Source organism: Anguilla anguilla, chromosome 9, assembly GCF_013347855.1.
Source record: "Anguilla anguilla isolate fAngAng1 chromosome 9, fAngAng1.pri, whole genome shotgun sequence".
NCBI lineage: Eukaryota > Metazoa > Chordata > Actinopteri > Anguilliformes > Anguillidae > Anguilla > Anguilla anguilla.
In genome coordinates this window covers 31,687,283-31,714,898 of record NC_049209.1, presented here as the reverse complement: position 1 = coordinate 31,714,898, position 27,616 = coordinate 31,687,283, and the positions used below count along the sequence as shown (strand labels likewise).

Sequence of the window (27,616 nt, the reverse complement as noted above, 5' to 3'; positions counted from 1 at the left end):
AAAAAGGCGATTACCAGAAAAGAAAGTTAATTATGTTCATTTAAAAATGTATGTATAATTAAATCACATGTCGTTATTAAAGAAGTTCTAGAGCAAACATACGATAATGGCTAAAATAACTGACTTGACGTAACTGAAACAAAAGCGAGGAACAGTCATGTAGATTTGCGTGACGAACACGAGACAACAACAAGGGACACATTGTACTGAAGATGATGAGGCGGAGTAGTGGAGAGAACAGAGACTGTTGAGAGAATCAACACGGGTGCAAGCCTGTAAGCACGTGCTTCCTGAAACTGAACTCCTCTGCCCGCTCACCTATAACTCAAAGGCTATGCCTGAAGTTCTTTTGTGCAAACACTGAGATTAGCACGTTTCTTTAAATACACATGCACATACATCAAATGAACTGTAACCAAGTAAACTTTTTTATTTTTTATTCTTTACACTACATAGCTATTATTAAGAATGAATTAGCCTCAGTAATGAGAAATGTGACTGATGTACTATCGCAACGGCAGGATTGAGAAAGCGCGGTTTAAGACTGAAAGATACTAGAGGCAAATGACAGGGGAAGTGGGACAGCTTTAACATTGCTCAACAGACACAAAAAAAAAAAAAAAAAAAAAAAAAAAGACGCATCTGAACCCGTGAATTTACTATTGCCCTGTGAACAAGCTGGAGTCGCTGAACAGTGGAATTATCTTCCGGAGCTGATCAAGGCTGACGGAAGGCAGACACATTTGTCTTTTGCAACCAGGGACGTCTGACTGAATATCCCAGCATCCTCAATGAATACTCCACGGATTAGTCCATAATAGTTTAAAATTCAGTTTCATCGTTTTGAACCTGGGATGGTACTTATACTTTGAGGTAAGTCATTCTGTGATATTTGTAAGTGCATCGTGAATACGCAGCTACCCTGCTTATTATTATTATTATTATTATTATTATTATTATTATTATTATTATTATGCGTGTTGTTAAACTTTTCCCGCAATTTAACTTTAAATGAACATTGTGTGTAACCAAAGTGGTTTATGTTAACGTTCTAATAAAACACAAGTCATTTTCGAGAAAAGTAAAGGCCATTTAAAATAATGTAATTACGTTTTTACGCAAGAAGATGACTAGCGTGTGAGCTTGGACAATTTGTTTACCTTAATAAAGTTTGTTGGTAGATTACATGATGGCAACAACTATGTGCGCTAACACTTTAACTGATGTGCGTAAACGGGATGCGTTCACAAGTGAGTGTATCGCGCGCAGGTGTTTTGATAAATAATTTAGTTTTCACTGAAGGAAAATAACAAAACGGTCCCTGTATGCAAATAGAGGGAGTTTCTGGGAGTTGCCCAGACAGCTTTTGAGCGATCACCAGGTCATATGTGGGTGCTTCAGCGAACTCGAAATGAAAACGGAGCAAACACCAATTCACAAATGTAAATTATACGTTTTTCTTTGTTGAACATTTCAAGAAAATCTGACACATTTTGTGTCCAAATTCAACAGAATATCCCTATTGTAAAGATCAATGAAAAGGCATTGAAAGGCACACGCCACAGTGAGTCTAGAGAGGGGGGTCACTGAAAATACAAAAAAATGAGTGAAATAACCGCTTATTATGCAAATAGTGTCACTGACCTACAGTGCTGCGAGAAAGAATTTGCACCATTGCTGATTTCCTCTATTATTGAATATTTGTCACATTGAATGGTCTTAGATCTTTAGACAAAATGTAATATGTAATACAGTGGGAAACTGAGTAAACACAAAATATTCATTTATTTATTTTTGCCCAGAATACCAATTGGTGACCCAGTTTTAGCACTGTTACCAGGAAGCACAAGTTATCCAGGAAAAATTTCAGTTCAGCCTCCTGTACAGCCAACATATCTACTTATAGTTACACATTTTTATATTTATACTTTTTTAGCACATAAATTGTAAAGAGCAGTAGTTCACATCAGGGCCAGTTATATCAGAAGAGCAACTTGAGTCATACCAATGATAAAAACAAGGGATTGGGTGGGGTCCACAAACTGCATCAGACAGGAAGTTTACAGTTACTCGAAAAAAGTTAAAAATCAGTTAAATATGCCACTGCTTTTCAATCATTTTCTTTCTTTCTTGACTTTATGTTTTTGATTCCACAAATAATGAATAGTAATGAATAATGAATTAATTGGAATGGTTTCTTATTGTGCTAAGGTAGAGCTTTTATCCAAGTGGCAGCCCACCAATGTTTACATCAACATCAAACCATACGTATGTGGAGACAGTTATTGACTTGAGTTGTTTTTAATTTATTTTTAAAACACATTTGTTAATGCCATACATGTGGATGTGAATACACAGTTATTAACTGGAGTGTTGTAAGAGCATATTAGCATTATTTGTAATCTGTGTCTACAGCATTTATTTGGAGCTCTTTATGATGACCTGGAAGTAGATAGACACTAGATCAGGGATGCACAACTCTGGTCCTGGAGGGCCGATCTGCATGCTGGTTTTTGTTCCAACCGATTACCATAGATACAGTTTTCTGACTGCTCTATAAACTACGCCACTTCACTCCTGTACTTGGGCACAGTAAAATCTCTAGGATACACTTTCAGCCTGCAGCTGTAGCTGGTGCTTACACACATCAGATCAAGATATGATTGGGCTAATTAAATAAATGTTGGCAAATGTTGGCACAAAATCCTGAAATGGATTGGTCCTTGTTGTGCACCCCTGCACTAGATCATCCCCACATGGGAGAGGGTGGAGTGTGAGGGGGTCAAAAAGCACCATATTTAAAAAGAGCTTTTATACCTCACATGCATTTCCAATATAAATGTTTTCAGAATATAAACGTGTAACTGATTAGATGAAAGCGTTCCAGTCATTCATACCTTGGAATAGTTCACTTGAGGTTTCTGTGCAAGAATGTCACAATGCAGAGTGAATGGATAATAAAGATTTTAACCATTCAATCTTACCAGCATCTTTGAACTGCTTTGGGAAGATTTTATTTCCCTGAATATGTAAGAATGCTTATAATTTCCCTCACCATCTTCATTCATTATTTATCATTTTCTGAGGGGACTCATTTTCTGGTAATATTTGCCCTTTGTGAAACTCTTTGTTATTGGCACAACTGAAAACAACAGTAAACAACAACTTAAAATAATTTGCACTCATATCTTCTTGTTGGGGGTGGCAAGGTGCAATTGCAGGCCTGATAGAAAAGTAGTCCCTCAATAGGATAGGACAGCCGACAGTTGAATTAACAACTCATAGTGGTAAGCTTAATAGCAATATTTCTTCCACAGGCTTTGAGTCACAGAGGCAGAAATTTAATGTTAAATAAAATATGCAGTGGAGCGAGCAACTGAGATTCAGTTCACTGGACTGGCAAAGCTAGTTGTGGGCTCTGGAATGGCTCTGCTCATTAAAGGCAATGTCTATGGATGAAGCCTTGGTCCTGCGCTCTAGGCATGGCTGGTCTGAGTCTGGGCAATGCCCACAGTGATATGGCATCAAGTCAGCCTGTTTTCCTTTGGTTACCCCTTTGCTCCTCCCATTGATGTGCCAGGCAACTCTAAGGGCTGCAGGAGTGCAGAGTGTTCAAAAAGCTGAGCATGGCAACATGTTTCAGGGAGCATAGTGGGAGCTGGGAGGTGAAGTTTTAAGGCTGTAGTTTTATAGTGTGACACACCCGCAGTCTTGTGCTTTGCAGTGCTCCTGGTCTGTTTGGCACAGTCGTGTCTTCCGAGGTTAAGCTGGGGTGGAAGAAATGGTTGAAAAAATGTGGGGACATTATGTGATATAAATACCATATTCTTAGATGTTGTCTTGAAGGGAAGGTTAACATTCAGGTTTTTAAAAAATATATTAATTCAGTTTTGATTGTATGTGTTCGACTGGCTCAGATGAGTTTTTTGTGTGCAGTGAATATTTTACATATCCGGAGTTTCTGACAAAGGCAGGCACAGGGCCTTCATGGTCTGCCTGGAAACATGCAACCAAACATAACATCTCTGTCCAAGCTTCCTTAGTATTACTTGACATGTATTTTCTTACTTTACCCCAAGAACCTCTGAGAAAAAAGAAAAAAAAAATGACACGAGTTCAGTTGTGAGTGGGATTAACAAGCATATCTTACGTGTTGTGGTACATAGATATGTGCAGTGCCGCAAAAGCACAGCAATTCTTACTGAGTATGCAGACAAACCAGCACCCCCATTGGCCTTGACGCCCACTGTTGAGTCTGTCCACCCACCGGCAATGTGGAGAAAGGAGGGAGCGTCTTTCTTGCTGTTCTCTCCTCCCACGCGAGGGAAGGAGGAGGCTGGCAGTTGAAAGGAGAAAAAAAGAAGGTGGAAAAAAAAATGCTGGAATCTGATCTTGATGAAGAGCGCAGTTTCATTCGAGTAACAGACAGCGGCAAACAATGCATTCAATTTGCACTTTCCAGTTCAGAAGTGGCTAAAGATGAAAGCATTTCAGGGTGCTTCCCTGTTCAGTGAACTGGCGTTATATGTGCTGATTGCAATTCTGTAAACCCAACTCTAACATGTCGCCACAGGTTGACAAGTTAATTAGAGAGGAACTGGCAATCAGATGCTCTATTTTCAGATGGGCTACTAATGAGTACTGAACTAGTGACAGCAGTGGCAGAGTAAATGATGGTTTGGTGACAAGAGCCATTTAAAACACAATGAGCACTCTGGATAGATCTTGCTGAGTTCTTCTGAACCACCGACTAAACCTGCTCTTATGTCTTTGTGTAGCACTAGCGTTTTATTCCCTTTGCTATCTGATTGTGTCAGAGTTTAGCTGAATCATTTTTTTTTCTCTTTTTTGTTATTTTCTTGTTATGAGTGTAACTTAAGTTTGGATTTTGCATATCTTTTAGAACCGAGAAAGCAGCTGGTCTCACCAGTACATTATAAATTGTTGGAAACCTCTCTGAAAATGGGGAATGGGGGGTGGGGGGCAGGTCCTCAATTGATCTGCAGTCTATGTTATGAATCTGCAAAGGGGGAAATTTCATCACATGACTCTTATCCAGAGTGAATTGCAGGAATCCAGTGGAACATGTTAATAAGAGCTACAGTCATACAGAAAGAGATCATTAACACTCAGTATTATGTCCTGCTGTGTGTATGGTTGGCATGTTTAATGTTATGGAATGCCCATAGCAGTGGTATAGCTAGATTGGCACTTTGGGATTGGTCCGCTGATGTGTCTGAGGCAGGGGTCAATGCAGTGATTGGAGAAAGATTAAGAAACAGATTCATTTAATGAAGGTGCTTGTGGTGTGGGGATGGCTGGTTTAAGCAGCCACACCTGCCCTGGGTCAAGCTAATTAGACCTGGCCAATTGGATAATTGGTTAAGAATTAGATAATTGGCCAGGCTAATTGGACCCAGGAACAGGAGTGGCTGCACCTGTGCGTAGTGAGGTAATCACTGCGCACAGGTTAAATCTGCCATCCCCACCCACACCAGGGAGCTTCGGTCATGACTGGGTTACATCTGCTCACTTTGGCTGTAACATCTTGCCAAACCCTCGTTAATAAAATCTGGACTGTTTGAACATCATCTCCCTGTGTCTCTGTGCTGGAGGGCCCCAAAGAAAGCCACTTCGGTGGCCTGTGGCAGGCGTGTTTGCCACAGTGCTCATCGCATGTGTTGGCTGGGCTTTGAAGTCACAGATTCAACCTGAGCTTTGTCATTGACCAGGGCTACAGGCTAGCCTACTGCTGCTGTAGGTCAACAGTGTGCCTGTTTCCCGCTGACTAAAAGTTGTCAAATGTGTCCCTTCAGTGTTTTAAAATAAGGAATTGTCTTGAGAAGGCTTAGCAATGTTGGATAAACAATCGAGAGGCCCCACCTCCCAAATGTTTTCAGTCTGGTGACAAGGATAGAGAGAAGGGCATTATTTAGAGAACTAATGCAAAAACTGACAAGTCTTGAGCATTAATTCAGTGCTTTCATCTCCAATTCTTGCCCACAGAGAACAAAGGGAAGTGTGAGAAGAGAGGGCAGCCAGTTAGACAGACGGAGATGAAGAGTGGAAGGAGGGAAGAACAGAGGGTGACGGAAGAGAAGATGGAGTCGGAGCAGTCGGCTACGGTGGAGGAGCTGGTGGAGGCCTGTCTCAATGCCTTCGGTCAGTGCTTTCAGTGAGACTGCTGTCCCTGTAGAGCTATCGCTCAATGCGATGACACCCAGGCTGGGGCAGAGAGCGCATTTGAAACGTGTGGGAGTGAAACGGGCTGGTGGCGCGGTGGTGTGTTCAGTGGGACGTGGGGGTGATGATGACGGTTACGTTCTGTTTGCAGATGACGAAGGCTCCCTGAAGGACGCGTCTCTGGTGCGCATGTTCCTCATGATGCACCCCTGGTACCTCCCTTCCTCTGACCTGGCCATGAAGCTCCTGCACATGTATCCTTCAGTTCCTCCCCGTGCTGGGCATGCTCACTGGTGCCCTTCTGGAGCCAAGATGGTTCCCTTTATTATGTCCCTGGGGCTTGAATTGTTACGGAAAGGTTTCATCAGCTTTAGCTTTGCTCGATCGTGTCAAAGCTTTGATCCAGTTTCTGCTTCTCAAGTTCTTAATTAGTCAAACAGATTACTTGGTCTGTCTGTTTTAAATAAGGTAAAAGATTTACACTAAGTCTGTACATGTTCTCTATGGTCAGCTCAGGTGATTTATTACATTGTATTTTGTGATATGCATAAGGGTAACAAACCAATGGCTGAGCCAGGGTATTTGGGTTAAATAAAAGCCATCATGCCCTCCCCAGCTCTCTAGGAACTAGCTTTTCTGAATCTTCAGTAAAACAGAAGGTCATATTCCTTAACACTGCAACAGGTCCCAGGCGGACAATTGCTCTACCAAACTCAGGATGCAGATCTGCCATCTGGTCAAGTATGCAGTGATTACACAAAATCGTTAATCCTTAAAAAACCCTATTCTTATTTATTCATCCATTGTTTTATTTAAATTTTTAAAATATTTAAGAGTAACTGTGTACAAATGCTGTGAACATGGTTGCTGTGTAGTTTAATATGAAGTAAAAGGAACTTTAAAAAGCATGTATAGCAGTCACACAGGGTGGAAAAGTGAAAAACCGCAGACTGTGAAACAGGCCTTGATTAGACAGCATGAAAATATTCAGGCCATAAACTTCTTGCTGTGTGCCCGCTGTGTTCCTGTTCCTCAATTGCATATTAAGTGCACTGCATGGTCACAATGACCATATAGCTCAGCTGGCTGACTGTGGAACTAAAGGAGTGTTTGGCTGAATGTGCTTCGGAGCAGAGCATTCTCGCGTGTGCGGATTTTCCCGAACTGTCAGAGGACGTCGCGGCGAGGCGACAGACCTACAAATGCAATCGGGCTGTCCACACGGGCTTGAAGGCTGTGTGTGGGTCCAGCTCCAGGTTAATGTGTGTAAGCCCGCCTCCAGGCTGCTCCTCTATCCCGCTCTGCAGGTATTGGATCTCCGAATTTCCTGCTGAGTTCGATTTGAACCCGGACCTGGCGGATAAGATCCGAGGCCTGAGGGACCTTCTTTCCCAGGGAGGCGATGAGAACCCAAGCTGCCTTATCGATATTGAGAGCTTGTGAGTGCCCCCCCCCCCCCCCCCCCCCCCACAGTGTACCCCGGCACCCAGACACAACAGCCCCTTCCCCCAGCGTACCCCAGCACCCAGACACAAACCCCCCCCCCACCCCCCACCCCTCGCTGCCTGGTAGCTGAAACTGGAGTGGCATCTGGGGGTTTGGACACAGTACATACAGAACAGTGTTAACAGGTAGCGGTCTGCTGCTGGTTCAAACTGCGGCTTTGCGGAGAGTACAAGACATACGGTATGATTAGATCGCCAATGTAAACAGCAACGGTCCGGACTGAGGGAGCTAATTGCTCTCTTATTCAGGCTCCAGGGGGTGATGTCATCTTTGCATGCTTCTGAAAGGAATGGCGAAGGTTCATTCGCTCTGTTGTTTGTTGCGGTTTTTTTATTAATGTCTTCATGAAAAATAGGAATAAGGATATTTCAACTTAACCACATTCACGTATGTGTAACCTTGAATGTGTGGTATAACCACAATTGAACTTTTCCCTTTGAGTGTCACATTGAAACAAGTAGTACTTTCTCATTCTTTGACTTGACCTTGAGTTTAGCAGCAATATGAATGAATGAAAAATTCTTTTTTTGAGTTGTGGTATTGAGAAGTATAACGCTTGCCTAAAGTCACTCAGGTTAGTGAAAAGTACCATGGCAATCGATTGAGTGAAGGTTTTCTGGGGTTCTCCTCAGGCCGTCTTATGAGTGGAAACGGCAGGTTACCCAGAGAAATCCTTCGGTCCTCAAAAAGAGGAAGGTGTCCCTGCTGTTTGATCACCTGGACTCCTGTGAGTTGGCAGAACATCTCACCTACCTGGAGTACAAGTCTTTTTGCAAGATCCTGGTGAGTCTGCCGACATTTGCTAAAAAGATGCTGAGCTCCATTTGCTTAACATTTAAATTTGTGCGCTTGCCATCGTTGAATTTAAAATTATGAATCATTCTGAAGTGCACAGCCAATTACAGAGCATCTGCTGGCATTGGAAAATGTAAAGAACCTTGATCCTACTTCCTTCATGTAGCGGTACAGAGGCATCGTCTTTGGCACTTTTGAATTTCAAATTAGGGATAGTTATGATATGCACAACAAATTTTAGAGCATCTGCTAGCATGGGAAAACAGAAAGAACCTACAGTTAGAAAGATCCTACAGTTAGAAGAGAGAACTTCCTTGATGTGGTGGTACAGAGGACAAAAGAAAGAATCCTACTTATTAGTACAGATTCCATATAGCAACCGGATTGTAAGCTCATGCCTTCCTTCTGTTCTCTCTGCTTCCTTAGTCTAAGAGGTTCTGATTGGTAACATAAGGTTCCAGTTATTTATTGTACTCATGAAGGTGTGCCTGAGGACAGAACGTCTTTTGCCAGTAGTATTGTCCTTGGTCACCCCCACTACAAATTTTCAGAAGATGCATTTTTTGGAATATTTTCAACAGTACAGAACAAAAACTTTCAAGGCTGATAATATAGAGCTGACCATCTGTTTAGTCTAGAGAATCTCTGCTCTTGCATGTATGTCAGGACCCCCTGACCCTGTCTGCTGGGTCCTCAGTTCCAGGACTACCACAGTTTTGTGATGCACGGCTGCACGGTGGACAACCCTGTCCTGGAGCGGTTCATCACCCTTTTTAACAGCGTGTCGCAGTGGATCCAGATCATGGTCCTTAGCAAGCCCACGGCGCCCCAGAGGGCAGCAGTTATATCGCACTTCATCAGGGTGGCCCAGGTCAGTGCCAGGGGTGGGGAGCTGGGGAGCTGGGGGGGCTAGGTGGAGGGGTGTGCACGGTCAAGGAGAGCATGGCTTCGTTAGGGTGAGGTCACACATTCTTCAAACGAGAAACGGATTTCTCGAGTGATGACATCGCCTCCATTTTCAATGAGAGGCGATTCTTCGCTTCTGCAAGGCATGTTGGGATAGCTGGTGAGGCGAGGTGAGCTGGCGAAGCGACCAGAAATGATGGGGAATATGGCATGATAACCAATCATATTAAAGATCTGACATTTAAATCGTCCCCCCATTTCAAATTTTATATTCCCGTTCCATAATTCTGTCAAGGAGGACTTGTTAATTATTACTACATTGGGATTTCCAATATATATGATTGATGTACATTTTAAGAACACTGTGTGTCAAAAATATAAAACATGCCCACGAGAGACCCATTGTGAGAGGTAAGACCGATGTCAGGTGGTCAGGAGGATGTGTGGCTTCACCTTTAGTAGCTCCACCCAAGAATGGGCGGAGCTACTACATGCTATCAGTGAATCTTTGTGTTTTGCAATAAAGAGCAATCTATTTTGATTGGTTTAGCCAGTGATTAGCAGCACGTGACAGGTGCAGTCTGCCAGAATTTGTTCTGGTCACAAGCCCAGTTTCTGAAAATGCAGTGAGTCACTCCTAAATTTGGTTTCACTTTAGCTAATTTTCAAAAAAATCCCAACTGCCATTTTTGTCAGATCTTGGCAATTTTCTGCTATGGCATTTGACAAAACAGACCCTTAGTCACTGTGGTCATTAAAGAGCCAGTACAATCTATTTCTGGTGTGAGGCTGTTAGCTTCTGTTTTGCAATCAACCTTCTCTTTTTCAGATGTTTGACTGTGCAATCAATTGATCTCCTGCCAGCATTCTTCTCCCCAAATTCTCATTGTGAAAGAGAAATGAGTACTCGGTTAACCTTCTAGATTAAAAAAAACAGCATTAAATTAGGCCTTTTTAACTAATAGCCATCGTTCTCTCTCTCTCTCTCTCTCTCTCTCTCTCTCACTCTCTTTCTCTGTCCCTCCCTCTCCTTCTCTCCCTCCCTCTCACTTCCCCATCCCTGCAGAAACTGCTGCAGCTGCAGAACTTTAACACACTGATGGCTGTGGTGGGGGGTTTGAGCAACAGCTCCATCGCCAGACTGAAGGACACGCAAGAGCACATTAGCAGCGAAACCCGCAAGGTTCTCTATCCCAGCGGTGCTGCCCTGACACCATACATTACATTAACCCTCCTATTATGTTTGGGGTCAAATTGACCCCATTCAATGTTTACTGTCTCTAAAAAATATGGTTACCATATTTTATTCAGCTAGATATTTCATGACTTTTCCTAACTTTATGGGGAAAACATGGCAAACATGAAATTAACTGAAAAAATTATTTTCACTGTCCTTTACACATGTTGTACGCATTGGTGTTGTTGGGGTCATTTTGACCCCAAACTCTATTGATATATAAAACCATCATTTTGATCTTGTTTTTGTTGTGTTGGCTGAGGGTGCTTTCACATGAATTTGTGTGTGTGTGTGGGTGGGTGTGTGTGTATGAGAGAGAGAGAGAGAGAGAGAGAGAGAGAGAGCATGCTTGTGTGTGAGGAGAAAACATAGTTCCCACGAGATCTCTGATCATTCTTGCAACATGGGGGCGGGGGCAAACTTATAATAAGGGCTGCACACACAGCCCTCTAAACCATTTCTCTTTGCATTTGTGCCTCAACTAAAGATTTTGACAATGACCACCAGACAGAGTTGTATATTTTCTGCTACTGAGGTTCTGTCACAGATCTTGGAGGGTGAAAGTGATTTAGATGAGGACCCTCCTGTCATCTCTCAACCCCCAAGAAACCCCCCTGTCCTCTCTCAACCACCAAGAAACCTTCCTGTTGCCTCTCAACCACCAATAAACCCTCCTGTCATCTCTCAACCCCCAAGAAACACCCCTGTCATCTGTCAACCACCAAGAACTGACATGTTCACTTCCAAAAATGGAGAACTACTATGGTTCGGATCCCCAGTTGAAAGACAGGGTAGACTAATGTCATCAAAATGGTTCCAGGCCCCACCATATATGCTAGCAGTCATGTACAAGACTTAAAGTCTGCATTTGAACTCTTCATAACACCATCAATGCAAAAGGATATTCTTGAGATGACAAACTTGGAGGGGAGGCATGTGTATGGTGACAATTGGAAAGAGCTGGATGTGACCCACTAGCAATCCTATATTGGGTTGCTTATTTTGGCAAGAGCGTACTAGTCAAAAGGTTAAGCAACAGCAAGCATTTGGAATGCTGAAACTGGTAGGGCAATTTTTCCAGCCACAATGTCTCTGGAGACATTTCATGTTTTCTCCCACATTATATGCTTTGATGACAGGGAAACAAGGCAGGGTCGACAGGAGCGTGACAAACTTGCACCGATCTCGTCTGAATGAAGAATTGATACCCACGGGTACCTAGTTGAGCTGTTATGTTCATTTTTTACCAAAACTCAATTCTGGTGATTAATTTACTTTTTATTGGTGTTTCTTCATTATCGAATAACTGTCATATGTTACTTATTGATGTTCTGAAGTGTTTTCTGAACCTAAACATTTGAAATGTTTGACATTTTTAATATTTTTTCCTGGGGTCAAATTGACCCCCAACATAAAATGTTACTATGCTTGAGAATAAAAGGTGTTTCTTTCCAAATGTTATTTTTCCTTTTTAATGAGCACTTAATACCAACATAAAGCCCTGCAAACACCAAAACATAGTTTGTTTTCCATTTTAGGTCAATGAATGAGATTGTACAGTCATTTGCATATTTCGCAATAGTCATATAAAATCAATACTTGATGTATAAGGGGAGGATGGGGGGAGTCATGTTTTATTTACTGGGGTATTAAGATGGTCAGTAGAAAGGACTAAAATAGCTGAGAGAGAAACTTTGGTGACACTTTCAGTTACAATTATTTTCTGCAGGTTTATATTGCTGGGGTCAAATTGACCCCAAACATAAAAGTTGTTAGTTAATTTGAACATAATAGGAGGGTTAATTACTTTCTCCATTATTTATTTATCATTCAGTTCTTCAGCAGCTATTAATTTCTGGCTTAATTTACGGGGATTATTTTCTGTTTGTTTATGCACCGTGCATTCACATAGAAACCCCTCCTTGGGGATTCTGACCTGAAACCCTCTCTCTATGAGCCCAACCCAAAACCACATAAGCTCTTTGTGTCTTCCTGTTATTTTTATGACTCACTATACAAGCCAAATGCGATTTCACTTGAGATGATGAATTAGCCATTTGAAGAGTAGGTTTTTTGAATGGGGTTTTCCATGTCTTAGAACACTGCATTCAATTATATTAGTGATTGTTACATCAGCATTATAATGTTCAGTTAAGAACATTCTAATCACAGATTTGTGATCTTACTCCTGAATGAACGAATGTGGGTTACCTATCGGTCCGGTGGGAAAATAACTTGATTGTCAAAAGCAACTGGTCTCTCTCTCTCTCTTTCCTCCCCGCTCCCTCCGGATCCCTCCCTGTGTCAGGCATTCAGGGACCTGACGGAGCTGGTGACATCCTGCGGGAACTACAGCAAGTACCGGCGGCGCTTCTCGGAGAGCGTGGGGTTCCGCTTCCCCATCCTCGGGGTCCACCTCAAGGACCTGATCGCCGTGCACGTGGCGCTGCCCGACTGGGTGGACCCGGAGCGCACGCGGGTCAACCTGGCCAAGACCCAGCAGCTCTACGCCATCCTGCAGGAGCTGGCTCAGATCCAGGCCGCGCCCCCCAACGTCGACGCCAACACAGACCTCCTCAATCTGCTCACGGTCTCTGCCCGTTCTGCGTTGGGTCACACGGTCATGTTACACTTTTGTGGTTATATAAATATATTTTTAAAGCAAATGCATAACATGCCCTTACAATTTGAGCCATTGCAAGGCGTGAGAATTTCAAGTTTGAGAAAGAAATAACAGGATGTGGTTAGTGTTCTGTGATATATCACAGTTAGTATCATGGTCCATTTATGCAGATATTCTACATCATCTGTATTGCTGTTGGGGACATCTTGCTCAGACTTCCAACAAAAGTCCCCCACCTGGGATTCAAACTTGCAACACACAGTTGCAAACCACACAGGATAGCTGCCAAATTCTGCAACAACCCATGCACAGGCCAGTTCTGTTAAAGCTACAATGCCCTGCCACCTAGTCCTGTGTGAAGACTAGGGCACTCAACTCTGGCTGTGCGTCTGTCTCTCCAGGTTTCCCTGGACCAATTCCACACAGAGGAGGAGATCTATCAGCTGTCCCTGCAAAGAGAACCCCGCGTTATCCAGCCCGTTGTGAGTACCGATGGGAGTCTGCCATCAGGGGGCGACAGAGAGCTGAATCATCTTTTTTTTCTTGTGCTGGAGAGGAATCCCAAAAGTGCCAAGTGCCACATCATGACTTTCTCCAGAGCAAGGCGAAGGCAGACATTATGCAGAGTTGACAAAAATGCACATGCTTAAGGGCAGCATTTTTTTAGCCACATAAGGGAGGAACCCCACAATCACAAGCATGCAGGCTTCCCAGATGCAACGGGAGCAGCCATATTTAGATATAACGGGACCTGTTGATCACCCCTCTAGCTCCACAGACCACTGGCAAAGTCAGTCCAACCCTTCTTATTTTAGCTGTTTTCACAAATTTTCCCTTTGAAGCAAAATTTCTATCTAAATGATATAAATTATGAAATATTTAGACTATCAAATATTTGAAAGTTGTTTTGGCACTGCTATTTCAAACCCTTCAGCAGAAGTTCAGTTTAAAAGTCATTGGTATGGTTCAGTGTTAGTTCTATATCTGTGCAACTGTGGATATTATAGCTGTTTTGTAAACTTCAGGCATATCTTTTTGGATTTTTCATTTCACAAACTCGTCAGGCTTCCAGCTCCCCCCCAGGCCCTGGGCCCCCTCCCTCGGTGATGGGTGAATGGGCATCTTCTGTGAAGCCTAAGGCAGATCCCACCATCATCAGCAAACACATTGAAACCATGGTGGAGGTACGGACTGTTTGTTTGTCAGACTCCATATCAGTTCTACCCCGGCCCTCTCTGACCCATTCAACTGATCCTTGTGGTATTTCTTCTCATATAAAGCATTCTGAGGCTAGACCAGCTGATTACTGACTGTGATCATGACCATCATGACCTGAGGTGGTATGAATGATAGGGGCCATATTATCTTTTAAGAATTTTACCCATGTTCAGTTTGTCATTACATGGTGGAAGTTGGCCTGTAATGCACAGGAGCCCAAACTGTGGTTTAGCACCATCTGGGGGGGGGGGATGAGGCGCGTTGCAAAATTTGTCTGGAAAACACACACATTATATGTACTTGCTTACATCCATTCTGCCGACACACAGTAATCTCTTGCTGTGAATTCCATTGGACTCCCTTCCCCCGTGAGTCCTTATCCCCCTGTGTGGACCCCTGGTTACCCACACGTGGTGTTTTCCTGGTTGAGAGGTGGCGGGTGTGGACCGTATGTGGTTTTCAGGCTCCCATGCAACAAAACTGAATGTAAACAAAATTCAGAAAAATTGTGTCTAGCTGGCGCTGATGTGGTTGTGTCTCTCACAGTCGGTGTTCAGAAACTTTGACACGGATGGAGACGGGCACATTTCCCAGGAAGAGTTTGAGAGCATCAGGAACAACTTCCCCTACCTCAGCAAGTTCGGGGAATTGGACAAAAATCAGTGAGTTACCGAGAGAGCCGGAGGCCCCTGACTCAGCTGTCCCTGTCTGCCTCTTCCTGCATCACAGGAACTTACATGCATTTAGACAGGATCCTGTTTTATTGAATAGGAACTGTCTAAACTCGGGGTGTCCAATCGTATCTTGAAAGATCCGTGGGTGTAGGTTTTTGTTTCAGATTCAACTAATAAACTAATATTGGACACCGCTGGTCTAAACCTTAGAAGCCACCTGCATTTATGTATGTGATTATGACTGATATTAAACATCATCATCATTAAGATTTTAGTTAAATGATTATATTTCAAAACTGGTAATAATGATGACCACAATGTATGTATTAATCGAGATATTAATATGACTACTGACATGCTAGCTACAACCATACTGCTGTTGAAGTTACTACTAGAATTACTGCTGCTGTTGCTGCTATTACTATTACTAGTAATAATAATATAGATGATGATAATGATGATAATAATAATAATAATAATAATAATGGCAGCATATGGATCATCCTCTCCATCTCTCTCTCTCTCTGGTTTTCTCTCTCTCTCTCACAGGGATGGCCAAATCAGTCGAGAGGAGATGATTGATTATTTTACTAAAGCCAGTTCCGTGCTTAACTGCAAAATGGGTTTCATCCACACTTTTGCTGAGAGTAACAATGTCAAACCCACCTTCTGCCAACACTGTGCTGGCGTTGTGAGTATGAACGCCCCCACTACCCCTCCAACAGCTCCACTTTCCTTATTTTCAAAAATCATATGACAATCTTTTCAAATCCCATCACAGAACTGGCGCTGAGCTTTTTTCAGCATGTGCAAAACCTTTTAGTACATGCAAAGCTAGTAACACAACCAGCGATTGGTGCAAAACAAATACCATGACCAATCATTGGTCATGATATTGGTTTTGCATGTGCTAAAGGTCTCGGTAAAACAGGCCCATAGACTTCATTTTCCCATACAGCTGTGCAGCCTTGCTCTTTCAGGATCAGACTTGTTGTTTTTGCAACTCACTGACGGGAAGGGGCACCCCCAGCAAAGATGAGAGTAAGACCAGTAACGGCCTCTTCCTGCTTTCATCTTGCCACTTCCTGCTTTGATTCTGTTTGAGCAAGTCATCCCCACTGCAGAGCACTGGCCCCCCGCACCCCACAAAGGAAATGGGTGGGGGTGAGGTCACTTGAGCACAACATGAAACTCAGTACTACGGTCATGAAATAAGACAATGTCCAGCATAGAATAATGGTGCTAATGAACAGACAGAACAGGTCCCATGTTCCTAGTGTCTACGTCTGCTATTCTGGCCTCTAGTGGTGAAATGACATTACTGCAAGGGCCATCTCGCTCGGCCATGCGTGTACAGGTAAATTAAAACGTTATCACCGGTGGAGCAGTCAGCCCAGTGTACTGCTGTGATTGAGGGGGCACTCAGCCACAGTCAGAAGCAGCATGGGAACTTTTGGAGGCATGTGGTTAAAAAAAGATGTACAAAAACAACAGGAGCAGCGGTACTTCCCCTTTTTTCGTCAGGCCTCACGCACGAACACATCTTCTGCCCTTCCCCCTTTCATCGGCTTGCCGTCATGCCTGAAACCTCACCACAAAAATAGTGCCGCGCCCTGTTCCCCACCCGTCCCTGCAACTGCTTCGGTTTCACAGTGTCTCTCAGCCCTTCCTGCTCGAGCCGCGCAGCTTCAAAAACAGTTCAAAAGGGGAACTTAACCCCCCAAATACATTTTTGATCACGAGGCAAAGGTTAAAGATGAGTGCTTCAGCTGCAGGAGGCAGCAAGTAAGCTATCCAGACCACCAAAACTTAAAAATTGGATTTTTTCCCCCCACAGTGGGATCAATAAAATACACAAATACTGAATTAGGGAGACATTCCCATTTAAATGCTGGGATCAGCACCCTGTTTAATCCAATTTTTCTTGAAAATCCATAAGCCATATTTAATAGTTAATTTTAATAGTAAATGCATAAGGGAATCAAATATGCTATTTTGTTAATTGAATATAGGTCCACACAAGCCATTTTAAACAGTATTTTTTTTTTTACAATGCAATGTAATAGGGTAAGGAGAATGCACAAGACCAACAGCAATGACCTTTTATTGCAACATTATCACATAGCCCATATATAACATGAACTATACTTTTTTTTCTAAAGGTTACATTTATATCAATTTGACAAAAAAAAATCTAGAAAATGGAAGCTTTCTGCTTAGGGACTATCAAATGTAAACTACTTACTACCCACGCATTGTAAATAGGCAAAACCACCTTCTTTGAAGAAAAAGAGAGGCAAAACAACCTTCTTTGAAGAAAATAAGCAGCAAAACAGCCTTCTTTGAAGAACATTGTTTTGTCAGGGCGTGTGGGTAGTTAACAGCCTGCTTTTGATTGTCACTGACGTAAGAGCCCTATGTTCTGATGCTATTCTCATCCAGTGCGGGTCTGTCAGGTCAATAAGGGCTTTTTAAACATACAACTACCTCGAAAAACACAGAATGGCAGGACTGGGCTACTGTAGCATCATTCAACAGTATGCTACAATGTGAACAAAATGTTTACTGTGAATTTAACTTATTTTGCTGAAAATTGATGCATCAAACTGCCTTGCTCGCATTACTTTGTTTGGCAGAGAGGATTATCCCCTTATAGTGACCAGGCAAAGAAGGTATAAACATAGCAAATTCAACAAGGTGAATGATTGGCTATTTCTAACACGTATCATGAATACTGAATAAGCACAAAACCACCTGTAACCGTATCCACCATTCTGTGGGTCTACAGAAACATGCGCTAAATCGGGAACCAGCATTTAGTCTTTATCCAAATTATCATGCTTTGGGGTATTCTAGGGAACATGGCGTCAGACACTGTTCCTCCTTGGTATTGCGGGAAGGGGGGTATCAAAGGAAGGTACAAGTTAATCCATTTGGACTCCTGAGAACGAATGTGAGAGAGAGAAAACACCCACCCACACACACACACACACACACACACACAGATATGTATCCTGACACACAAAACACCTCATTGTTGCTCTTGGAAAGCTCAGAGCCTAGATAGCCAGAGGGCCCCATGGAAGGCCTGAGAATTTTATACAGAACATACTTTAGTCAAAATAAATTATTCTCCACCCTTCAACATAGCTGCATATGTGAAGTACACCATTCGGAAAGTAGCTAAGGCTGTTACTGTATTATCAAGTATGACATACCCAGATTTTGCTTCTTTTACATCAAGTTCATCTTGGGGTAATATCCTTTGAGTTTGGCCTTTCCTTCCACTTCTTCAGCACAGCTAACACAGCTATCCAATAACTATCCACAAATGGAGAGTGGCATTTCTGCTGCTCCCAATCCCTTGGAGTGGTTGACCTTAGGTAATCACTCTTGGCAGTAGCGTTTAAAGGAAACCCACTGCAGCTTCAACTCTGAAAGGATTTTTAAAAGTGATTTCACTGGCTCTAGGTATTGTCCTTTAAATCTGCCTTTCTCCCTTCTGGGTCCTTCATTTCCCTGGTTGTTAATGGATGACTGTATGCATAGGTATCAAGTGGTGGAACCAGCTGCATATTTTTATCTTTAACCACAGATTCTTGCGTTGTTCTCGCAAATTGTACATGAAGTTGCGAAATGTCCTAGAAACTGTACAAAGCTGAGACAGAGTGAAACGAACTGTTGACTTGTCCACATTATGTTGCACCTGGGCATTTTGTAATTCATAATTATATTTATGAGGCAAAATACCAGTTTCTTATGTGTTTTTGGGTAACCAGAAGTCCTGGGATCCCGGTTACTGTCCTGAAACTGTCATTATTGTACATACACTGTAACAATAAGGTTTCGGTAAGAATCAGTGTTGATGATTTTTACTTCTTACCCCTCCCAAATCGCAACTTTCCAGCTATGTTGTAAAAGAGACCAGATCGCACACGTTATTCTGCAGACAGTTTACGATGTTGGCAACCTGGCAAAGTCTCACAAACACAATGTTTTCACAACTTTCCACAACATAAAAAAGCTTTAAAAAAGTTATTTGTCTTGATGAATCACCCATCCAGTACATCCAGTTGGCAGGGCATTTGGAAATGGGGTCACAGGCACCTCAATCAGGAACCTCCATCTTGTGTCTCAGTTGTGCGCTACACCCCACTGACCCGTCTCCACCACCTTCCATCTCTCTAAAGTTCTGACTGTGACAGGAACTTATGTTACCAAAGCATAGAATCCTAGGAACATTTATCCCAATTTGAAATGTGAAATTGTGGTTGATTTGATACCGAATCCATATACTGTAGTAGAATAATTCAGATCCGTTATGCTTAAGTAAGAATACATTCCTTAAAAAAGCTAAAAAGGATTGCACTCCACAAATCAGCATGGACAACCACCAACATTGAAGCAGATTACAGCTACCACTCCCTGGGTAGCCACCTTGGTTCATAACTCGCCTGAAACATCAATACACAGACAATATACAGTAAAAGTCAACAGAGACTTCACCTGCTATGAAAGCTTAGGAAATACAATGTCAAGAGCAACATCCCTCATCTGTTTTATCAGACCTTTATTGAGAGCATAATAACCTTGGGTGTCCTAGCTGGGTGTAATTCATTCGCTCTTGTTAACAAAAATAAGATAACAAAGATATCCAACACAGCCCGTAAAATATGTAGAATTAAGTGCAAAGATATCCCATCCTTATTCAAATCGAGAGCAATCAAAAAGACAAACTGTATTATCAATGATCTATCCCACCCACCAAACAAGAGTTATGTAGTCCTCCCCTCTGGTCACAGATTAGCATTACCACTACAAAGAACAACAAGAGCAAACAAGATGTTCATGCCTAAAACTACAGAGCTACTGAACAACACCCTCCAGTCACCCAACTGTGTTTTAATGTTGGCAAGTGTTTTGTGTTGATGTGCATTATCGTGTTGTGTTGTATCTGTCTTGTCTTGATCTTGCATTTTGCTGGATGTTGATGTTGTAGAAGTAAAATTACCTGTACGGATCAATAAACGCCAATTGAAATTTCTTAAATATATCTCTGCAAACTGCTCTCTTTTCAGATCTGGGGATTTTACAAACGGGGATACAAGTGCAAAGGTAAGAGGGGCTGTCAAAAATGTGCTTAAAGCAGCAGTCTGTGTGTATCCATTTAAAATAGAAAAGAATGTTTGTTTGTTTCTTGATCAGAGTTTATTTCCTAAGGGCAGGGTTGGAGGATTGCTGTAAGCTGTAGAGTGCTGAGTCGGCACAAGTTTGATGTGCCTTTATACAGTATATTACACTACATTTTATTCTGCATTTTATATCCATTACTGTTATTAGCTGACAAGAACATTTTGCATGTGTATGTCTCCCTGTCTGCATGTGTGTGTGTGTGTGTGTGTATGTGAGAGAGAGAGAGGGAGATCACTGAGATTCTCAGTGTACTCTTGTCTTTAAAATTTATATAAAGAAAGTCGCTACACATAAAAATATGATCACAGTAAACCAATTGCACTTTTAGTGGCTGTGGCTTATAATGAAAGTGCTAATAACTCCAAACTGATATGTCATAAAGTGCTATATTGACTTTGAACCTGAAGCATTGATGCAAACAAAACATGGGTATTGGCCCATTCAAAACATACAGTGCTGCTGTAGGGCTCTATATTTTTTAGCTCCACATATTTTCCACAGTGACTAAACTTTACGTCTGCCCCTAAAGGTTGCTGCCTTCTTGACTTGGCCATTAGATCATCATTCAATCAAATGTTTAGCTATTTTCAGAACCGACGGGCTGATGGGGTTCTTTTTTGGGCCTCGCTTTTGGGTTTGGAATGCCTGAAGTTGCACTCCAAAATGCATCAAGTGCATCCAGAATGCCCCTGCCCTGCACTGATTGGTTGATGCTTTTAATTGTACTTTTGACATTTTTGACAGAATCCTCCCTGCACTTTCTATTGAATGCGTGTCCTGTGTAGTAGTCTTGCTGATTGAGCAGACCATGTATTCACCTATAAGGACATGTTGCGTATTTTCCAAATAGTGCCGAAAAGAATTTTGGCCCAGATTTTTTAATGAGGATGTCTGTTTTGCAGAAATATCTTTTAGATTTTATGATTGCATAGAAATCGAAAAAGGTTATCTCTATTATTGCATTCACTGACGGACTAAAGTTCTCCAAAACACTGATTTTCAGGCCATGGTAGTCTTAATTTAGCTTGTCCTCTCGGGCATGTGTCTGAAGAGTCAAAATGAAAAAGATGTGAAGAGATGTCTTTTCAGACTTCTTCTTTGCCCGCGCAGAGATTGTAATTTTTGTCTTTTTTGAAATGAACTGCCGACGCCCGGTTCTGACAGCATTGCTCTGGGGGTGACAGCAGCATGCACGAAGCAGAAATTCAGTTTTAACTGTGGCATTCGTATAGTTCTACAAAAAATAAAGCTTTAATACAGGACAGTTAACATTTCGGCCAGCAGGCCTTCATCGGAACGTTTGCATGCTGTCAGCTGGCTGCGGCATCAGAACTGCCTGTAAAGAGCCAGAAATATGGACCGTATCATTGTGTTGCCCCTGGTCACGGCTTGGACAGCAGCAAGACATCAACTTTCATAAACTTCCCACAACTTCTTTTTTTTGTACAGGCCATCTATTTTATGATTGTAACAGCATGCTTTAGGTTATTATAATGATTTTTAGCTATGCAAATCTGACTTGTAGTATGGTTCTATATTGCTATAACTTGGATAATTGTGAATTACAAGTTATCTTTCAGGGAGCCAACTAGCATGTTTAGCAAGTGAGATGAAAACACTGTGGTGAGAAGTCATTTGGCATTAGCTGTTAAATGTTGTGTCGCTTTTCCAAGCCTTGATGAGTCTGTAGACTATTGGTCTAAAAGCAATTAATTTACTGAAATGTATAGAAAAAGTTAGTTTGTGCTTTCTGACACTTCTTAGGGATGGAAATTACTATTATTGTGGATATTGTGATCGTTTGTCATAATTTTTTCGAGATCCATTTTTGTCATCTGAGGTCTTGCATGTTTTCTGGTAGATGGTGACATTACGTGTAATTAAAAAAGAAATGCTGCCTGTGTCCTTGTGATCTAATAATTAGTGAATGAAAAAGGCAGCCATTTTGATGGCTGTTCTCGCGTCGTCACCTCTCTCCGCTTCCGCGGCGATGAAGCAGTTGATGTGACTAGCAGAGGTGACATTGGCAAAATCCCCGTTGCAGAGGGAACTGTACTGGATCCACGTTTTGGACAACTGCAATATAGGGTTTAAGTGTACAATCTGACATGTGAGTAATGTTGTAATTCTCTACAACCTTATGGTCCGTTTTTCTTCCCGGTTGTATAGGTCTTATTGCAAACTTGTTTTTTTATTATGGTACTCCCTCATATTCCTTGTATTAGGTAATTTTCTATCAATGATGTTGATGTACATAACATCTTGATTGAACGCAGGAGTACCTTTTAAAAGTCTCTTTCACGCAATGCATTTTTAAAAAAAGCCGGTCTGACGAAGGTTGACTGGCCGAAAGCGTAGCACTATTAAAAGTGAATTTCGATCTTTCCCTGTGTAGCAGTGTTGTTCCCCATTAATATACTGTTTTATCTTTGTTACACCTGGGCATAGTCGAGTGTCGGTTGAGCGGTTGCTCAGTTTTGCTATTGTAATTTTTAAAAATCACTTTCTTAAATGTTGCGGTTCTGCTTTGAGGTCAAAGGGAGCCATGTCTTAGCATGTCTCCATCTTGAGTGTCTTGCAAGCTTGAATGGCTCACTTTGGCATCTCAGTCACCTGGCAAGTTAAAGTTTTTGTTGGCATTAAGAATTCATTTCCAGACTCCTCAAACTTGCAAGATCGTGGATAATTCCTTTGTGTTTATGAGCGATGGGGCCTATTCCGTACACTGATTAAATCCCAGTAAGTCAATGGGCATTCCATTTGGGACCAAGTCATTAATTTCTATTTCTGTTGTTACCTGAGATTGGGAAGGGAAGGAGGGGGAGGACAGAGGTAATTGAAACTAACTGCTTGTCATGGTGCCTAATTTGGCAAATGTATCACTGAGCAGAGTTGGTGTGAGCCCAGGCTGGAATTCAAGTTCGTTAAGGCTTATTAAGGCTTGGAAAGAGAGAGAGAGAGAGAGAGAGAGAGAGGAAGAGAGAGAGAGAGAGAACGGGCAAGAGGGAGAGAGAGAGAGAGAGGGAGAGCAGGCCGAACTGGATGGTAGTGCAGGTAGCCTTGTGAATGTGTTTGTGTATGTGGTGGTGTTTCTGTCTCTCAGATTTTTTATTTCTCATCAAAATTTATTCTCATGCGTGGGGGCGAAGGTTGGGTGATTCAATCTAACTGCAGTTGCCATATTATTTAGGCTAAGTCTTTCTTTTCTTTCAGTATTTATGCATTGCTCCAAAGTGATTCATACCCTTGATAAAAAGGTGATAAGCTATACTTTATGCTCAAAAAATTAGAAACTTGTATTATTTATTTACTAATAAATATTTGAATATAAATTCCAACAAAAAATTTAAGTTCATACCAGGGAACTGTATTGTGGCCTCACATGGCTTCCTGTTTCCCTGGGGAATAAAATGAGGTAACACATATGTAAAATCCATGTGTCAGCCATTAACATGGGGAAAGGCATAGAACTAGCGGAAGAAACAGGATAAAGGGTTCTTTACCTTCACAAGTCAGTAGATGGCTACAAAGATCAATAAAAACTAAAATTTCAACTAAATACAGATACACCAGTTACTGGTCAATAATAATCAAGTTTAAAACCACTGAAACGGTAGTAAACCTGTTTTTGTAGAGGAAATACCTCTTGCCCCCCACACAAGTTTCTGTTGCCATTGTGCTTGGATCGAACACACCCCTCTGGGTACATAAATTCATTTCTGTTATTTCCAGAAGTTCTATTCTGCCGTTAAAATGTTTGGCACATAAGGACACAACTGTGTATGTTTCAATGTCACTGACAAAAATAGCATATAAATAAAAAACAACACTGGAGTTAAAGTGCTAAAGAAAACAAAACCTCTCTCTCTCTCTCTAGCATGTGGCGTGAGCTGTCACAAGGCTTGTCGGAGTCATCTGTCCGTCGAGTGCCGCAAGCGAACCAAGAGCACGAGCTACGAGACCCCCCGCCCCAGCCACGCCCGCTCCTACAGCTTCCCACCCCCAGACATGCCCCCCTCCAGTCTGCAGAACACAGGTACCAGTACAGCCCCCCCCCCCAAATTAAAAAATAAAAATCACTGCTTCCAAAAACTGTGCTGAACCTGGTGTAACAACACAACACTGGGTATAATTTGTTATAAAATAAAAAAGTCACATAAGATACAATGAATCTTCATTATATGAATCCATATAATGTTGAATCCTTATTATACATTTAATGAAAACATCATGGATTCTAACATTGAAAAGTATGACAAACACAGTGAGGGATATTTATATTTATGGGTGCTGCTGTTAACAGCTTTATTTTGTACACACCGCAGTCAGTAGACTCAGATGCACTCGTTGCTAAATACATTTCTTTGTCTGCACATACAGTTGAGATAATTCAAATTTTTGTCTTTCTTTAAAAGTATCTCTGTGAAAGGTCTGATGACTGATTTGGAGTTTAATTAGTGCTTTCCATGAAGGCACTCCATGTTCTCTTTCTGCTACATTTTGCAAAGGCAGTACCAGGTGCTTTACAGTCTCAAGTACCCCTCTTAACTCATGCTTCCAGACTTCCAGACAGGATTAATTTGGTGAAAAGAACCATGAGTACTCCACATGAATGAAATTCCCAAAAGGGTTTAAAGAAAGCACATAAATGTGCTTAGCAAGTAGCAGTGAACAAGTAGTCCTGTCTGAAAGGTTTCTGGGATTAGACATGCCTCCATTCGGTTCAGAATGTTTAATAGATAACTGCATCTGTGAAGATGTAGTATTTTCTTTTTGCACTTTTCACATGGAGTTGAGAATGCCCTCTTCTTGTTGAGGGAACTTAGGTTCTCTAAAATGTTCATTATGCAGTTTGACTTAAATATATATATATATATATATATATATATATATATATATATATATATATATTGTAAAAGCTCAGATTATAGTATTGTTGAATAATTTTAGTGTTTGGTTCTTTTTGTGAAGCCATCATGGAGGAAGATGCAGACTTTGAGGAGGATGAAGTGTTTGATGTGCACCTCTGATTAGGTAAGGAGCAATCCTGACCAGGCTGTGAAGGGGGCCACATTTGTTACTGGCTGAAGTAGACTCTTTAGTCTAGACTCTTACTCTCACAACCCTGCTGGAGTGCATTAAAAGCACTGTTACGGACTACAGACGTGCATCAGTCATGCCCTGTTATTGTTCTATCACAGCGGTTTTAGAAACCTTTGTAAATTGCCCCGTACAAGCCGAATTGGCAGAAAATGTCTTCGGCAGGATGATTCACTGTGATCATTAAAAGGAAAGTTCACTGTCTGGGGCTTTTTCCAGATTCTTTTGATGTTGGGCTATGTTTATGCTTGGCCCAGACAGTTTTTTTGTGTGCGATGAGACGTTTATGACAACTTGCCAGCTTTTCATTGCCGAGCATAGGGCATTTCGGTGGTTTGTGGTCTAAAGCAAGAAAATACAATTCAAGTAACTGCAAAATAGCTTGGACAGAGATATAATGCCTCACATAGGTTGTGAATATGTATATTACATAGTTTTTCTTCAAAAAATGATGTTAAATTACTTTAGTACAGTATTATTAAAATTAAAAAACTGACATCAAAATCTCCCAGAAAGTATCTCTTTTAAGATAGCATAGTACCTGTTGAAAGGGTAGGAGTGCTAACCCCAGTTTGCTGGTAATTTCTCACACAAATCACCTTGAATTTGCTACCCAAATTGATTGCCAGGTCATCAATACACAAGAGGATTGAGTGCTCAGTTAAGAACATCCTGGTTAAATAAAGGTGACACTGAATTAATGAAATAAGGAAATCTACTCAAGTTAAGAAGCAGTTAGATTAGGTATCTTGCTCAAGGGTACAATGGCAATGTCCTACCCAGGACTGGAACTGTTATGTTATAAGACCTTCTCCTTACCCATTATACTGTACTGCTGCCCAGTCTAGTACCTAGGCCTATTGTGTTTGTACCCCTACTGTTAATTGGTGGATTTACTGATCTAGATATTATTTATATGAACAATATAAATAATACAAATCATTTTCTCTCACATACATCACTGTGGTGCTGGTGTACTGCGGGAATTACATTCATCCTCTAATCTTCTCTCTCTGTCTCTCTCTCAGTGCAGAATGAAATCCTGCTTGTAGGATGAATGAAATCTTGCAGTGTGTAGTGCTGTTCTGTAAATCTGCAGCTCAATGTGTTATAATATCAGGGAGGTCAAAATGAGAGCAGTAAACCAGGTAAAGGGTCTGTAATGAACTGCAGTGCCCTGTGAAGCCAGATGAGGGCGATATTTGGAAAACAGTGTGGAATTTTACAAATTTTTGTAAAAATTTCTATGGTTTTTTTTTTTTAACTGCATCTGTATATCAATATAAAAATGAGAAACGAATAAAATATGACAAGAACAAACATGGCAACACAGGGACATAAGGAAACATAACCACAATTAAATATGGGGGGGGGGGGAATAAAACACACCCACAATGCACACATATACAGCTATGTTATACAAAGCTTACGAATTGTCCACCATAACACCTCACCTCACTTCAGTCACTTCAGCCAGAGATTGCTGACATTTTGACACCATGCAGTTAGGTGTTAAAACCATGTTCTAATCAGAAATCAGAAAGACCCATCATTGCGATTGTTTTCATTTTTAGCCTTGCACACCTGCCATTTTGTTCCTCAGACCACACTGTTTTCTAAATGATGATTCCTGCATGATTCTGTCTGCTTAAAAAAAAGAAGAAAAACATGCCCCACTTCCTGCGTTCCAGCCTGATTGACCTCTGACCTCTGATCTCGTCTGAACCCAACGGCCATGCGCTTGAACCCAGCATGAGTCAGCATCTTCACCAGCTAAGCTGTTTGGGCAAATGATATACCGTGCTAACCTCCTTTATCTCAATACAGACTATATTTCTGAGAATACTGTGTTGTGTAACAACCTGCGGTTTACATCTGTGAAGGACATCTTTTCTTGCTTTCAACTACATAAAAAGAAACCATGTTCCAATATGTTGAGTGTGCGTGCCTTATTTCTAACCATATCAGTGTCAGTGAAAAGTGAAAAATAGTTCAGCAAAGTTGGGGGGAAAAAAATATTGTATTTGCGTTTATACTAATAATACTTACTCATTATAAAATAATAATTCATGTAGAAATAATAATTAATGTGGTGATGTTTTTAAAGACAATTTTCTGCTGGATTACTCAGACGTGTGATATGCTTTAACACTGATTCAATTACACACAGATTCATACATT

General features: G+C 41.5%; 1 protein-coding gene and 1 long non-coding RNA gene across 7 annotated transcripts; one reads left to right on the top strand and one right to left on the bottom strand.

The window, feature by feature from the left end:
* The first annotated feature begins 283 nt into the window (after positions 1-283).
* Positions 284-27,367, top strand: LOC118235482 (RAS guanyl-releasing protein 2-like). 3 transcript variants are annotated; one of them, XM_035432894.1, is made up of 17 exons: positions 284-873; positions 6,007-6,162; positions 6,335-6,437; positions 6,868-6,924; positions 7,491-7,622; positions 8,322-8,472; positions 9,182-9,355; positions 10,457-10,573; positions 12,936-13,217; positions 13,652-13,732; positions 14,315-14,434; positions 15,015-15,130; positions 15,692-15,833; positions 20,221-20,257; positions 24,213-24,371; positions 25,307-25,369; positions 26,469-27,367. In XM_035432894.1, the coding sequence occupies exons 2-16, from the start codon at positions 6,057-6,059 to the stop codon at positions 25,363-25,365; spliced, it is 1,836 nt and encodes a 611-aa protein (XP_035288785.1). In that variant the 5' UTR covers positions 284-873; positions 6,007-6,056; the 3' UTR covers positions 25,366-25,369; positions 26,469-27,367. The 3 variants fall into 3 exon arrangements, with proteins under 3 accessions (XP_035288785.1, XP_035288786.1, XP_035288784.1); XM_035432895.1 differs by having other exon boundaries at positions 285-873; positions 27,127-27,367; XM_035432893.1 differs by having other exon boundaries at positions 285-873; positions 26,464-27,367.
* Positions 2,925-4,733, bottom strand: LOC118235484. 4 transcript variants are annotated; one of them, XR_004766854.1, is made up of 2 exons: positions 4,151-4,733; positions 2,925-3,767 (listed from the first exon to the last, which is right to left on the bottom strand). It is a non-coding gene; the product is annotated as an uncharacterized LOC118235484 (long non-coding RNA). The 4 variants fall into 4 exon arrangements; XR_004766853.1 differs by having other exon boundaries at positions 2,925-4,084; positions 4,203-4,733; XR_004766852.1 differs by having other exon boundaries at positions 4,203-4,732.
* Positions 27,368-27,616: the final 249 nt, after the last annotated feature.